General features: G+C 34.7%; 1 protein-coding gene across 2 annotated transcripts in view; it reads right to left on the bottom strand.

The window, feature by feature from the left end:
* Window positions 1–17003, bottom strand: part of RBM26 (RNA binding motif protein 26) — a 38420-nt gene that overhangs the window by 17631 nt on the left and 3786 nt on the right. The window contains exons 2-13 of one of the 2 annotated variants that reach the window (XM_063304666.1): window positions 14047–14165; window positions 13270–13409; window positions 12761–12849; window positions 11707–11924; window positions 10874–11134; window positions 10348–10590; window positions 8998–9135; window positions 6480–6620; window positions 4370–4478; window positions 2955–3114; window positions 2050–2214; window positions 608–739 (exon numbers count right to left, since the gene is read on the bottom strand). In XM_063304666.1, coding sequence (XP_063160736.1) covers window positions 608–739; window positions 2050–2214; window positions 2955–3114; window positions 4370–4478; window positions 6480–6620; window positions 8998–9135; window positions 10348–10590; window positions 10874–11134; window positions 11707–11924; window positions 12761–12849; window positions 13270–13409; window positions 14047–14165 — 1915 coding nt within the window. The remainder of the gene's footprint in view (window positions 1–607; window positions 740–2049; window positions 2215–2954; window positions 3115–4369; window positions 4479–6479; window positions 6621–8997; window positions 9136–10347; window positions 10591–10873; window positions 11135–11706; window positions 11925–12760; window positions 12850–13269; window positions 13410–14046; window positions 14166–17003) is intronic. The other variant, XM_063304667.1, reaches the window with a different exon arrangement.

Raw genomic sequence — 17003 nt, 5'->3', positions numbered from 1 at the left:
ATCAGGAAGATCTCATGTTCGACTAAGGAGCTACAGCTTATAGACTGCGACTTGGTGGCAACTCAGAAGATGACCTTCTCTGTGGTGGGACCCATCCTGTAGAACGGTCTCTCTTTTATGATATGCCATATCCCAGATTGAAATGTTTTAAGCTTCTTTTATATAACCAACTTTCTAGGTTGGCCTTCCTCAGCCACAAATTCCTCTAAGATTTGTTTTACTAATGAACTGGTTTTAATTAAGTTCTTATTGAGCTTGTAAACCATTTCAGCGTTTTTGCAATGGGAAACAGTATGATAATACTTTTTCATAGATAAATAAAAAATCATACTTGAGTATTAGAACACTTTAATTCTTCTGAGGCAGGAATTAATCCTTTTAACTATTTTGGCTATTAATTAGAAAGAATTGTAATGAATCTGTAATGTGGCCTCATAAAGTCAAATGCACTGTTTTACTAAACATGCAAATTAAATGTAAAGATCATTTAAATCATTTTAAAAGGTTCTGTTTACCATTTATATTGAATATATGCTTCTGACAAACAAGAAACTATAGTTTGGTTTTACAGATCAAGGAAGTTCAGCAGGATTAGGGTCATATTCACCTGAACGGCTTCTGCGCTGGCACTCTGAGCTTCAGCAGGCTCAATGTTACTGGCAGGTACTGGACCTAATCGTTCCTTGACTGACTGCTTCACAACTGGTAAAATGGGCTGCTGGGCTAAAGGCTGTATTACCTTAAAAAGAAATAAAATCTTCATAATAGTTCATAAATATTTTAACTCAAAGTATGGCCGGCTTCTAGACATTTTACCATTATTCCATTTTTCATGATGCTCTCTTACCTGATTGCTATTTTAGCATAATTATATTTTCAGTATGATTTATAAGGCCGTAGTCCTCAAACAGATTTAAGTTTTAAACCTAAAAACAGGCTACTTGAACATTTTAAAAATAGGTATTCTTCAACTTTGTTTTTTGCTAACAATAAATAGAATAAACCACAGTTCTCAGATTTGACAACAGAGAGAATTCTAGTTAGTTTTGAAATGAAACCTTTTGATCTTTTTAACAGAAGGAGGAGAAGAGTTTGAAAATCCTCTAAGTTTGCTTTGATACCATTTAGCTTTGTCTGAACCAGACTACTGGGCTGCTTTATAACATAATTAGAATTAATTATGTTAAAAAATATAACATAAAAAAATCCTCAGAACAATTGATATAATAAGATTTTTTGTACTACAGATTCTAATTTGTCTCAAAATTCATAGTAGTTTTGGAAACAGATAAACTGGAAATTGCTTTAAAATGTTTTCAGTGTCACAATATATGTGATCCATTGTTTCACAAGTCCATTTTTTTGCAAGGAATTTATTAATATCCTCAGATTATCTTTCCAATAAACATTTATACAGTTCTGTAATACTTCAGATAGTAATCTGGGGATGAGTGCTGTAGGTTATCACAAAACATACTCAAAGCTTGAAAGTATTATTTTTAGAGCCATCATGCTTCAAAATTTATTCCATAGAAGTGGTTGAACCTCATGAAACATCCTTCTAATATTCATTAAATAAAGCAATCCCATCATCCTTTCCAGGCTCATACATAAGTCTGGAAGCGGGGGGGGGGGGAGGGTGCTTTAATGTATAGCAGAGATGCTTTCGCATAAGACTGGAAGCACTCTGGATTATTTTTGAAATGTGCACAACCTTTTTTTTCAAAATGAATCTAGTAAGGAGAACAGTCAGTACTGAAATGCTGTATCGGCTCTGATCCACTGACTTTTCCTACAGTAAAAATGTCCAGATATGTGAAATGAAATATTTAGCTGACCTATATTCATCAGAAGCAAAATTATTAAATTCAAAATTATCAAATTATATAATTTATAATTTATAAATTATTAAAATATTAAAATAAATAACCCTGACTTCTTAGTATTTATTTAGAAAATGCTAGATTCAAACTTCTTCCTGAAAATCAAGCTAAAGTAGACATTTAGCTTAAAAGAGCTACCCAAATTAACCAAATATTATCCCTTTACCTTCTGCACTGAAGTTGTCATTGGCGGAGTACTGCCTTCTCTATGCCAATAGACTTTGATAAATCGATTATTTAAGACTGCTTCTGTACTCGATATCGCTTTTTTAGCCTCCTCATGGGTAGCAAACTGGATGAGAGCACCTTCTGGATCTCCCTGGTAGGCAACCTATGATTTTCAAAGAAAGCCAAACACAATGTAGAGATAGTCTTCTCAAAGGAATACAAGAGTCTTTAGGAAAACCATTCAAAGAAAATAAACAACACAGTCCTGGAAAAAGAGGTAGCATAAGAAGGAGACTCAAAATAATCCCACCTTGATTCTGTTTGGAATGAGATGTGGCAGAAGGAATTCTGTTATTATATCCTATAGCAGTAAAAGAGAGTTCCAGTAGCCCTTGCATTGTATATTCCCTGACCAGGCCTACCTCAAAGGGCTGACATAGAACCATAATCATTTGTGCTTAAAATGATAAACTACACATTAGAAACAGGATATGGACCTTTAATTACCATTCAGTAGGGTCAGTGTGCTTGACACAAGTAGTGAATATTGTTTACATCAACAAATTCTATTCAATCATGCTATTCTAAATGTTCTGAACTAGAATGAGGCCTGCTAAAAGGGCTTGAAGTTCTATTATCAAAAATACTCAGACTTCATCTGCAGAATTAATCAATATACATGAGCTATGGATGATCATAACAAATTACGGCTCCCATTCACTGAAATATTTTCTGTAAAATGTTATATATGTATATACATGAATATATATCCTCTATGTTTTTGTTCCCTTTTTTAGCTTTCTTTTATAGTTTTCTGTATTTTCAAGCTTTATTTATTAGAAAAACACTGGCATCTAATATATTATTTTAATGATATAGTAAAAAGTTTACAGTATTACGTACCTGCAAATTCACTAAATTTCCAAATTTGCTGAAGTGTTCATTTAGTTTGCTAATATTATTAAGTTCTGGAGGAACTCTCCTCAGTTCAAGTTTTGTATTTTCATTCCCAAACTGCAACTTCTTCTGGAAAGCTGGACTGTTTGTTCTATTAAAATTTTGTCTGAAATAAAATAATCAAATGCCTAAAGTTACTAGTAGAATTTAATTCACAAGAGGATAATTAAAATCTGGAATTAAATGATAAATAATCTAAAACCAAATTCTAGGAAGCTTTTCTTTTAAACATTCTTGGGGATCAAGAAAAGCCTCAATATCACTAAGCAGCTCCCTAAGTAGGCAAAACCAAATATTAATTCATCATCACATGCCAGCATCTATAATATATACCTATATATACCATATCCATGATCATAAATGAGTACCATTCCTTTAGATTCCCATATTTTCCTCTGCAGAAACCTCTACAGTGCTTGTTTAAGAATTCACCTGTATTTAAAAAAGAGTTTGAAGATTTCCTGCAATGTTTTATCACCCGCCCCCCCGCCAGTTTTCTGATAGCTGAATCTTTCAAGCAGCTCTTACATCAAGTCACCTTACCTAGGGAAAAGCAGCAATCTAGAACATCGGGGGGGGGGGAGTTCTTCAATGAAAGTAGCACAAATGTGAACCTAAGTAATCAGCACTGTACATTTGACCAATCTAGAGTTTAAGATTTAACAAATACATGAATTTCCACAACTTGCATGAACATACCATTCCCCAAAGATTATATATAAGATACTGTATGTATAGTTCAGCGCTGATTAGATGAACTATACACACAGTATATGTATCCATACTAAACTCTACCAGATTTAATCTTGTGGTGTATATTACAAGTTTAATTCTGCTTGGAATGAGGAACTTATTAACATGTGTATTAAAACTGTTCCTGATTTGGAAAGCAGCATTAACCATGCAACAATGGCCTATATCGCTCAAGTGATACATATAATATAATCTGATTATCTTTTAATACAGGTACACAGAAAGGTGTTGAGTGTTATAGGGCTGATACAAACATAATTCAAAATATTATTCATATGATCTTCATCCATCAAAAAAGTCAAGACAGTGATTGCAGCAGTATGATCAAAGCCCTGCAGTTTTACAGAAGTATGTTACATAAAAACACATACAAAAGGGCAGGACTTTGATTATGCTGCAGCAGCAGCTGCTTTCTTAACGTTTTTGACCTTCAAACTTTAAATCAAGTGTAGACAATATTTTTGTACTGTATCTAAATTCCATTATTTTAAAGTCAAATATGTCGGGGGGGGTAGGGAGAGGGGTCTTTTGAGCACAGCAGAGGACATGGCAGTTCAATCTTGATCACTCTGTTCACTCTGCTGTTAATAGAGCTAACAATTGCTTACTTGTCAAACCAATTCTTCTTTGCTGGAACTCCATCACCTGCACCAATAGTTCTCTTTCGGGACTCTGAATCCACTACAATCCTCATACTGCTTTTATTTGGAGGTTTTTCTGTGTGGAAGAAAGAGTACATCGATTAATTTTTTAAAGGTGTTTGTGCATTTTATAGTAGAATTTTCTCTCCTTATTACCATCAACCAACTTACAGCTTTTGGTATGCTGCAAAAATGCAGTAATTCTTTAAACCCAGGTCCCTTTGATTCAGTGTTGGTCCAATATATACTAAGACCAGGTGCTTCAAAAGGAAATGCAAGAAACCCCACAGGGCAACTATAGAGTACACTGCTTAGAAAATAAAATGTCTTTTCAACTATAGATATTTAGCAGATGACTTACGACCCGAAGCCCAAGAGGGATTTCTTTGATAGTTTTCAACATTTTGAGGAAAAATATAAAGAATAAGAAAGGGGCATGTCATAGGGAAACAGTAAAGATTTAATATGAGATCTGGAGTGTCTCTCAGGGCATACATTCTCTCTGAATTACCTGCATGTACATTTCCTTTCCTTTTTTTTTTTCCTTTGCACCTTGATTTTATGATTCACCAAAGAGGTTGAAACAAGTTTCCACTAATCTCTTTTTCACACCTATCCTAATCCCCATCTCTACCTGGGTACAAGGTCATCAAGCAAGAAAAAAAAATCCCCACTTCTGGGAAGAAATGCAGCTAAAATCTGCTTTCAGTAGCAGCATTAACTCTTTGGAATAGCCTTCCAGCGCAAATCAGATTGTATTTAGGAAAATGTTAAAAACTAGGCTCTTTCTTAGAGTGTTTGTAACTTAAAAGCAGTAATTAAAGCACATACGTGATTCAATATGATGGCATATTTTTCTGGGCCATTATGTTTGTTCCGTGCTTTTATTGACTTCATATGTTTTTAATTGGATTTACTGTGGGTGTTTTATCATTTTCTAGGTATCTTGCAAACTACTGAAAGTACCATGGTGAGTTGTAGTAATTTTAGAAGAACTGAAATAACATAGAGAAAAAACTAAACAGAGCTATAAGGATCGCGGAAACGTTAAATATAGCCTCCCTCATGCTGCCTGGGGAAGTTGCAAACTGAATTCTTACATACCTAGATGCCATCTGGTTGGAGAAAGATACCATTATAGAATCATTTGTAGGTAGGCAAGACAAACAACGAAACTAGGAATCCAATCTCTAATAAATAGATTACTTTAACTGAAGATTGTAATTCCTAGAAGGATTCTGAAAAGATCATTAGGGCTATTCAAAATCAAAAAGCTTTAGTAATGAGGGAAAATAATTTGGAAATATTTCTGCAGACATCATAGTATTATAACAAACTTCTCTGATTGCCAGAAACCTGATTTTCCCAAACATGAAAGATCTTCTTTGAGATGATTAGAACTCCAGGTCACCTTATTATGCAAAACTTAAAATATTATCTTTTCCACTCCATCATTATTCATTCCTTTGGTTTCATATCTCATGAAACTACTGTGCCTGTTAGTCTGAGCTTGTTTAACTTTTAAACAAGGTAGCAAGCATCTATTATTTTAAATGTTTTATAATAAAATGGACATGCATGTGTGAAGAGAAATAGAAAAAATCAGTTAAATAATAAGACAATGCATTAAACCTAATACAAGAGCAGAACCATTTACCCACCCATACAGGTATTTACAAATCTATGGTGGGCTTGACTGACACCTTCCATCAGGTATCATATTCTATCCGTACCCTGTCTGCCTGATTAGGAGCTTCCAACACCAGCTGATGAAAGGTATTTGATTCCATTAGAGAGTACAGTGTGAATGGATTGTTGCTTTTCCATTAAATCATACTCTATAAGCCTTAGAAGAAGGTGTTTGCTTGACTGGGAAAAGTGCAGTTATGATGAGGAGGATGACACTAATAGAAATGATCCTTGCAACTATCACATTTCCCAATTAGCAAGATGGAATAACATAAAGGTGAGGGTGGGAGGTAATTCAAGCCTTGGGTGAATAGACTAAACTTACGGCCTCCAAGAATCATGTGCTACCATCCATCTATATTTTAAAACAAGAAATCTTTCACCTTACCTCTTGGTGGCAGGTCCATATCACCTGAGGTCAGTCCTATCAAATTTGGTCTTTGGGCATGGACTCTATGCCTATACATGGGTCTTGAAGTGCTGGTTATACTTGGTGCTTCAGGATTATAGCCATCTGTGTCATATGTTTCTGGCAAAAAAGACATTATCTAATCACACAATAATAGGGAAACTTAAATCATATAGTACAGGCATGCAAATCAACCCTTAAGTGATTCAAATCACCAGTCTGATTTGGGGAAAAAAGGATATTTGGCACACATGCAAAGGTAGCTGGATTGCTGAATTGAATCATTTTGAATGATTGAATGATTACCCTACTAAACAGCTTTATGCTAAAACTATATGCAAATAAACTTTCCATACTTTAATCATAGATATAAGCTTAATACAATTTATATAGGATCAAATAGAAGACTGTTCTCTGGTGATAAATTCTAATCAGAACTCAAAATAATTTTTTTCTCATGCTCAAACTTTTTCTACCCCAAAGTTTTTTTTAAATGTTTTTTCTTTAAACTTTGTAATATATAATAAACTAGTTTGGGAGCTTTCTTAATTTCAAAAGCTTTTGACCTTTTGGGGGAAAAATACATTTAATGCTCCATTAAGTTTGGAAACCTAGTTTTCACAGTTCTTTTGATTCAATTCAATTTATTTTATTACGGTCACTGACCAGTATAAGATACAATTCTATAAAAATATGAACATTAGCCATTAGCCATAAAATATGAGCCATCTAAATTAAAATAATTTTAAATTTGAGTTTACAAGTTCCAGTTAAGTGTTAAAATATGTTTGGATCACAATGTAAGTGAGCCCCTTAATCAAGTTTAAAAACAATCTTATTAATTTGCATTATCATGACTAATATTATCAGGTATAAGTGTCTATAAAAATATATGTAAAATATTAAAAGGAGTGATAAAAAGAATAAAATACCATATATAAAATGTGTTATATAGACCACAAAGTTATTACAAGGGATACATTACTACATTTTTCCAATCATAATCTGACCAAACTTTATAGCAGCTGCGCAGAATCTGGCTACTTGCACCGTGACAGCTGGATATTCATCTATAAGTAACATTTGCATACAATCTATATCTTTCCATCTAGGGCATTTACTAATCAAAGGTAATATTAGTTTACTCCTGAGCTCTTTATAAAAAGGACAATAGAGAAGCACGTGGTCCATAGTTTCTATCTCTCCATTGTTACAAGGGCAGCTATTGGGATTTTTTTGTATCTGCCTTCCAAGACTGCAGAAGGGAGTGCATGGCTTTGAGCTAGGGAGAAAGCTTTCCGCTGGCTAGGAATTTCAAGTTGAGAAAGGTAGTTAGCAGTATTGACAATATATTTATTATGCTCTGAAGATAGGAAATGAGGGGCCTTCTGTAAGTCCATTTGTCTCTCTATATCCTTTATCCTTTGCTTCAGGGTCAATTTTGCCTGTTCGTAATTCATCCTAAGAATAGAATCTGTAGAAAATCCTAGCTTTGTGAGGCTAAATTCAATGTCTTTTAACCAAGAGGATTGGAAGTAATCTTGAAAAATGAGTGGTGCTAAACCTTGGGGATAATGCTTGAGTTTTAGCCAAAGGTTCAGGGAGGCTAGACGCACTCTTGCCTCGACTTTTATCATGCCGACTTCCACTCGAAGTTGAGCGTTTGTCACACATTTGGGCATTTGGAGTACTGCTCTAATAAATTTGGACTGCACTCTTTCCAGAGGTGTAATGCTTGAAGTTGGAGCACCAACGCAGGACCCGTAAAGGAGCTGGGCTAATGACTTCACCTGGAAGAGCTTAAGAGCTGCTGGAATATAGTGCCCGCCTTTGCTTCGGAAAAACTTTAGAATGGCATTAGCTGATTTTTGTCCAGAATCAGCTGCATACTCAAAGTGAGGTTTCCTAGATCCAGTGGCATGCACAACTACCCCTAGGTATTTGAAGCTTGTCACTTGCTCTATTCTGTGCCCATTTATATGCCAGGAGCGAAGTTTCGGCCTTTTAGCAAAGGTCATTATCTTTGTTTTCTGATAATTTATTTCTAACTGATTATTAATACAATATTGGGCCAAGGATGGTTCTTTTGATCTTGTCTTTGATTGTAAAACTACATCCCACACAGAGGCTTATTAAAAACATAGGCTGGTATACTATTTTCATTAGGTAGAATTATTCTTTTTGCCACTCGCAACTGACTTCTTTTTAGTAAACTGTATGATGGCATCCAATTAAGGTACGTTCAGCCCCTAATCTTTTACTTCCCTCCATAAATTCAAAATCTGCTCTAAAAGTTTGGGGATACTTTAGGACCAATATGACAGGGGAAACGAGACTGTAGAGAAGACGAAGGAATGAGAAGTGCTACTCTGTGAGGGTGGAATACTCCTCCCATGACTTTTTTCCCCCTTCCAATATTCTAGTAGTCCATTACACTTTATGTGTAGAAAACACTTTTCCCTTTTCATTGGTTAAAAAAAAAAAATCAGTACTACACCTGTAAAGAGAGAGGGTGGAGCAGGTGGTGGTTGGTGATGAATACCCGTTGTTACAACTGTAGGAACAGAGCTGGTAGCAGAATTTGGGGGAGCATCCATACCAGAGGGCTGCAAAGGTGGTAGTGGAGGAGGTGGTCCTACCAAAATGAGAAATAATTACAAAAATGAAGAAAGAGCAACCACATATTGCACAAAATAAAAGGCCTGCACATCTTGTCTTTGAATATATTCTGCATCTTGAGAAATAGATAGCAATATTTAGTAAATAATGGCTAACTTTTATTTCTTTGGGAAGGCAATAGTTTCAGGATAGATATAAATCATTTACCAAGAAAAATGGTCTACAATCACTAGGGGAAATACTTATTATACCATGTTAGTGCACCATAAAACAGAAATATTTTCTTATCTAATCATGTAATATAAAATGTGGAAAAGAAGAAATAGTTGCAGCAGTTCTAACTGCAAATTACTCTCACTGCTGGTAACTTGTTGCCTGATGTACAACTATTTTATAGTACAAGTGTCAGAACTGTAACTAAAGGAAACTACAGAGATCATATCACAGATTTTAAAAAAAATACACTAAAGTATTCTTTGCAATCAATCTCCTAATTTTAATTTTTTAAAGCTTAGTCTGGATCCTGCATATCTAAAAGGGTATCTCCTTATATATATCTTCATAATGAAAATATATTAGGTTGTTTTGAAGTAAGTTCCACTGTTTAAAGAGAAACAAATGGTTATAAAATGCAGAGTAGGAGTATTTATTTATCTATTTACTTCACACATTTTACAGACTGCCAACTTCTGCATACTCAAGGCAATTTACAAAACACTAGGAAAATGCGTTCATAAAACCAGGAGCAATTAATACTAAATAACTATCCATAAAGTGGCTGAAACATCATTAGGTCTCAAAAACACAGTAAATGGGAAAGTGTTAAGAAACTTCCAAAAGCCTAGGACCTTCATGGCATTCTATTCCTCATGTAAATCAGAAAGTGAACTGATCAGCCTTATCCTCTCCCTAAGGCCCAATGTAACATAGAGGCTCTCTCACCCATCCATGTGCAAAGAAAGCACATCTGGTCTCAGCCAAAGTCTCAAGAAAAATCACTGCTGTACCTCCTTCCCAACCATGGCATTAGGACTGCTGGGGCAGCTAGAAATCCTATCTTTGACCAATCAAGTTTCCATAAGACAAGTGAGATCCATGTTTGTCCACTACCATATTAGAGAGTAAAAGATGATCTTATTTCACACAGATCTGGCATTTACCAGAAATCATACTGATTTTGCACAATATATTGCGGCCAAGACATAGATTTACAATTCACAGAACCTACCTGTAACAGGTGGAAGACTGGGTGGTAAAGGGCCTGGAGGTGGAACAGGTGGTCTAAGATTTACAGGAGGAGGAGTAAGAATAGGTGGTGGAGGAGGAAGTCCTGGAGGAGGAGGAGGTCCTTCAACAACTGGTGGCTGTGCCGGAAAAGGCAGCATGCCTGGAAGGTTCACATCTTCTACAACTACAGGGTCGCTTCCATGATCAAAAGGACACATATCTCCCCTCATACAAAAACCTTTTTCTGAAAAGTTAAAGCAAAATAAAATTAGGAAAGCCTGTAGCATTCTGAGCAATAAACCTTAACAATGTAGCTATATAACAATGGAACATATTACAATGTAGTAAACTTACTTTTTTTATACTTCTACACAATACTATATAAAATATTAAAGACAAAATCATTTAATGAGAACATTTAAGATCTTTGATCATCAATACTGGAGGAGCTCAAGGAAAAAAAACTAACAATAAAAGTAACATATGCATCTTATCTTCAATATTTGGGCCCATTTTTCTGAGCTTACCATCATAGTCTCTGCACCGTTTCTTTGGTAGTGGAGGTCTTCCATAAGCATTGTGGTCCAATTGTTCTTCATGAAATTCTGACCAACTTTCAGTAGTACTATTTCCATGATGAGCAGGAGCAATAACAGTTATAGTGCTACTTAGCGTAGGGACAGGATAGTGGCCAGATGAAATATTTGTTACAGAAGAAACAGGAGTGTAATTATTTTCTAATGGCTCTGTTCTGTCTAAGTCATACTTTGGCTTCCCCAGATCTCTTTCTATAAAAGAACATTTGAGAAGTGTGCAAGGTGACAAGGTAATATAAGCAAAACATCAACAATTATGCAGGCTAATCAATTTCTCAAAAATGAAAAAAAACACCACCCTCTAAAACCCAACTAATGTAACAACAACAACAACAGATCAGACAATACAACCAGTGACCATTTCAAATAATGTAATAAATTCTGAAATATGTATAAATTATTTTGAGTGGGCATCTCCAGCTTTTATTAATTTGGAGACTGCACAAAGATTTGTCCTTGCGATAGACATTTTTAATTACAGCCAAGAACACACAGTGCTCTGGACAACAGAGCCAGAAGACAGGACATTCAAATACATGTTGAACTTACACTCTCAGATAATTCCCTTCCATTTGTAATGTGCAGGGTAAGGAAAAGGCATGGAAGGGGAAAGCATGGAAGGAAGCTAAAAGCCAAAAATCTGCTCCATCTCTCTCCCCCGAGGACAAAGAAAATCTGAGTAGACCTGCCTACATACTACATCTGCAATTTTATTTATTTAAATAAAATACACTGTGCTCATTAATACTTAGGTCATTAGTTACCTCTGCTTCTTGTTCTACTTCTAGTGCGGCTCCTACTTCTGTCTCTATCTCGATCCCGCAACCTTTCCTTACTCCAGCTTCGACTACGGCTCCTGCTGTAGCTCCGGCTCCTTCCCCTTCTTCTGTTGTAGCGGTCTCTATAGGACTCTCTTCGTGGAGGATTCCGATCATAATCTCTCTTGCGAGAACGCTCTTCTTTCTTCCTTTCATCCCTGCTTCTAAATATTTGGGACAAGAAAAATTTATAGGAATAAATTTTATACCCTAAATGGAAAATGGAACCTGTAATTCATACAAAAGATAAAGACATTATTTATATCAAAACTAGTAGAAATATCTAACAAAAACTTAAGATAAGCACAGAAAATATTGCAAGATGAAGGCTGCTGGTAGGAATGCAACATTCATCAATTTGGGAATGGAGCTTTCCAGACAGCTTCAGAATATTCCATTCCAACTCTGGGCCATGCTATTCCAATGGGGGTTCAGCAATTTCTGGAAATAAATCCTTCAAATTAGAAGTGGTTCAAGGTCTCCCAGATGTAAGTTCTTTGCCAATGTTCCATTTTCAAACTGACGAGTTATGCACATCCCTAATTACCAGGCCAATGCAAATATTAAAAAAACATATTGCCTATGACAAAATTGTGAAAGTAACTAATCTGCAATTTTCGTACCTGGATGGTCCTTGACTTATACAGTACTGGCTAATTCTGTTAATGATACAGAAGTAGAAAAGAGAAAAGTCCAGATTTTGGTGATTTTCTAAAATGTAATTATTCTATTGTTAATAAGCTATATTTCAAATATAAGGGTGGAGAGACTTCATGAAATGTACTTGCTTGTATGTCTATTACAAATGTAGTAAGTTCAAAATAAAACATAATTTTGATTTTTAAATTTTGGTTTAAAACACATTCTGCACAGACACTTGTTCATTTGTGCCTCTCTAAACCTTGTGATATTGACATAAAACAATGTCTCAGCATTTATATTAGAGTCCTAAAAATTAGAAACATTGTCAATTGCAAAAAATGAGAAAAACAGGCATTACCTGGTTTCTCGGTATCGTGAACTTGACTGAGGAGGACTATGATTAAGCCTTCTAGAGAATTTTTTCTCTCGTTCTTCCTCTTTAATTACCTTGATAAAAAGGAATATGAAACAGATCTTTTTTCTAGCAACCAAATAAAAATGAACCTTTACAGAGTTCTCCTGAGTTTTTCACAAACCTTACACATTTATCCTACAGAAAATACCATGTCACAACAGTAGCATAAAAATTAAGTATTAGAGATATTTCGCGCTACTTTGCTCTATTAATACCCTTTACCATCTGTTTCTCATAGTATTAGATTATCTGATACTCTTTTAGTTTTATATCTCTACCATACATGTTGCTAGGATTAATTATGACTGAAGTCTATCCTCTAGAAGACATCCATCAGAAACATAGTTTTAACAACCTGGACTTTAAATGTTCTGATAGTACAAATAGCAACGAAATATGTAAACCGGGTTACCAAATATAACATAAGCTTAAGAAAAGATATGACTGATTACCACCTCTTCTTTTTTTGCTTCTTTTTCTTGATGCTGAAAGAAGTCTGATTTCAGGCTTCCTGAGGATAGCTGCTCTGGTGGAGGTAGATAGCTCTTGGTATTTACAGCATCAAATAATTTTTCTACAAATATCTGTGTCTCTGAAATGAAATCCAAACAGTACACAGTACACATACGGGCGGTTGAGAAATGGTCATAATGGCTATTATTACTTGGAAAATTAGCAGTTTTGTACTTGCTCATCATTGTTGCAATTCTATTTTCAGGCACCAATTCTAGGATTTACAGCTTTGGAAACAACATACATAGCCTTATTTTGGTTCTGCAATGAGACATTAACTGCCTATGGTAATAACAAAATAACAACAACACATTCAGCTGCCCAGGCAATGATGTTTTCAAGCAAGAACAACCTTTTAAAATGCTCAGATGGGGAAAGAGAATCATTTCAAACAATCAAGGGAAGGAAGAAGCACATACTAACTGTCTGAAAGTTGTTTTGATATTTTATTCTAGGCAGTTGTCTAATAAATTTTTAAAACATATTATTCAGAGAATCCAAAAGCAAAACTCATGGTGATCTTATCTTCAACAACAGCATTCGAATATCAGTCAAAGTTTATGCTAGATGTTGTACTATACTTTTATATTTCTATGGGAAATAAAGACATTGGTAAAGTTATTTCCAAGTTGTAATTAAAATTAAATGAATTAAATCTTAAATGGAGATTAGAATTTGAAATAAGATGCTGAAGCTTTAAATTTACAAGATCTTACCCTTCTGAAGAAACACATCCAGTTGATCAACACATAGTGCTTTAAGTTCTTTCTCACTTTTATCTTTTTTCACCAAAGCAAGAACATACTTAGCAAGGGCTGATGGATCTGCATCACATCTACAAATGAAGAGGAAAACAACTTATTCATAAAGGTATTTTTAAAACTCACTTCCAGGTAATACATTACGTCTAACATGTCCCATATATGTAATCTTTTATTTGATGTAATTATACCTAACAAACTCAGGTTTAATTTATAACAATAACATAATTCCTATGTACTCCTTACATGTGTAGAATTTTATTCCAATATATCCAGATACAGCTTACTTCTTCCTATCCCTTAAAATTACATTCTGGTTATATTAAAAAACACTGTGTTTTTTAAAGTGAATTCCTTTCAACTGAACACTACTATAGTATTTATTTTACCAGTATATATTATTACTATATATCTAGCAATTATTTTTGCAGATATAGTGAATAAACTCTTAAAGCAGTAGAAAAAGAAAAGTGCTAATACTAAAAATAAAAGCTTTTCATCAAAAATCTCCAAAGGACAATCCCAAATTATTTTACTTCTTCATGAAAGTTATAAGGTTAAGAGATGTACAGTTAAAGATTACTTCAGGATGCCGAACTATGGAGAAGATTTTTATCCAATTAATATCATCTGTAAATTTGAAAGGCAACACAGCATTTGTCTAATCTTCATAAGGAGTTTAGCCTGCTCAGAACAGAATCTCCAGATATTTTTCTAACTGGAAATTCCTTTAAATGTTGATGAGATAGTTACAATAGCACCTAGTTTAGATTCAACAATCTTGTTTCATATTAATGCTTCTGTAGAGTAACAGAAATGGGACGCGGTGGCACTGCAGGTTAAACCGCTGAGCTTGCCGATCGGAAGGTCGGCAGTTCAAATCTGCATGATGGGGTGAGCTCCCGTTGCTAGTCCCAGCTCCTGCCAACCTAGCAGTTTGAAAACATGCAAATGTGAGTAGATTAATAGGTACTGCTTTGGCGGGCAGGTAACGGTGTTCCATGTAGTCATGCTGGCCACATGACCACGGAAGTGTCTACAGACAAACGCCAGCTCTTCGGCTTTGAAACGGAGATGAGCACCGCCCCCTAGAGTCGGACACGACTGGACTTAATGTCAAGGGAAACCTTTACCTTTACCTTAGAGTAACAGAAAGATCTCAATTTTCATTGCAAAGATTCCATTAACCCATTAACATTAAGTCATGAGCAAGCATCAGGATTTTGGAAAGGTGATTTCCAGAAAAATGGTGGAAGCTGATACTTTCAAGTATCAGAGATCTCTGGAAGGCTGGATGTTCTTCTAAATTAAAAATTAACTTTACAATACATTAGTGATATCTCATGACCCATATCCTTCAGCAAAAAACAGTTACCTGCAAAGAAGCAACCTTTAACACAAGATTTATGTTAAATATTTCACAAAAGATTTATGTTAAATATTTCACATAAGGTTTTAATATAAATTCTTTCTATATCTAAATGACAAAAATACACTTCAGGGCTTTTTCCCCCCACTTTAATTGGGAGCTGAATTAAGAACCACAGAGCAGAAGCTTGTAGGTCTTAACGTTTCTAGGTTAATTTAAAAAAAAAATCATTCTAACTGAATGAAGGTTTTACTGGTGAGGGTCCAACATATCTGATACATGTTTTGCATATTATAATGCAACTAAAATAGTAATAAATCCTCTATTTTCAGAATGAATTTTAAATCAAGTCATGCAAAACTATAAGTACAGCCAACCATAGCATGATGTATGAATGCAGGATTGATTTCAGCTGGAAAAAAAAGGGAAAAAATGTTTTTTGTTTGTAAATAACTTCATTTTGCAATGTCATATTACCTACCCCTTAAAAGTAACATTTGCAGTCTATTACATTTCTTATATGTATTTTAATTCAAAAGTAACAAAGTATAAGACTGTACTGTATGCAGTTACAGTCTTCTTTCAAATCTAAACTATTAATACATTAGAATAATGTAGAATACATTAGAAAAAGCCTCATGAAATAAATTCAATAAATAAATAAATTTTGAAATAAATTCAAAACTAAGTGTCTCTCAATTACAGATATAATTTCATCTAAGTAATGATTAGTAAATGTGTGGTCCTTCAAGTCTTGCTGAACTACAGCTTCCAACATCTTGTACCACTAGCTAGGTATACTGGACATTGTAATTCAGCAAGATCTGGAGGTCCATTTAATAATTGGCGCTTAGCAGCCACAGTACGTTGCTCTATAAGTTCTGAAGTTTGTGAATTGATGTGTACATTGAAAATGTGTTTATTCCTGATGTAAGAAATAAACCCATAAACCTATTTACATGAGAAGTTTCTTTACTGATTCACTGACAACTTGCTTCTCCTAATAATTTGAATAAAATGTTGCAGAAATTAAGTGTCAGAAGCAAAATAGGCAATAGTTGTAAACCTTGGCTCTGTTGTATTTGTATCCAATATTCAGGTCTATATACTTTTTATATTACTATAATATTTAGTGCAAATGTTGGCAGTAACAAGGAACCAGTCCAGTTACTAATGACTGATTATTCTTGTGATTTCAGGGATTCTAAAGCATATAAAAATTCTTCTGAATGGATCAGCCATACAATTTCCTCATAAATGAAAATTAAAGCTGATGTGAGAATGATATGGCTGCAACATCTGTCACCCCACTGATCACTGATAGCTGGGTGTTGCCTTCCTCCCTTACTGCTCCGTGTGCATCCTTCCCGAAGCCACATGCTCAATGGAAGAGGGCGACCATCCCAGACAGTAGTATATCAGCCTTCAGTCAACAATAGCTATGCTCCCCTGCTAGAACCACCAAACAACTAAAAGCTGTATCAACTATTTGGTCTTAACAATGCTATTGGAGTACAGATATAGAATATTTTCTGAAAATAGG

Source organism: Candoia aspera, chromosome 5 (genome assembly GCF_035149785.1).
Source record: "Candoia aspera isolate rCanAsp1 chromosome 5, rCanAsp1.hap2, whole genome shotgun sequence".
Classification (NCBI taxonomy): domain Eukaryota; kingdom Metazoa; phylum Chordata; class Lepidosauria; order Squamata; family Boidae; genus Candoia; species Candoia aspera.
Note: the sequence above shows the minus strand (reverse complement) of the source record. Positions and strands in the feature narration are given on the sequence as shown.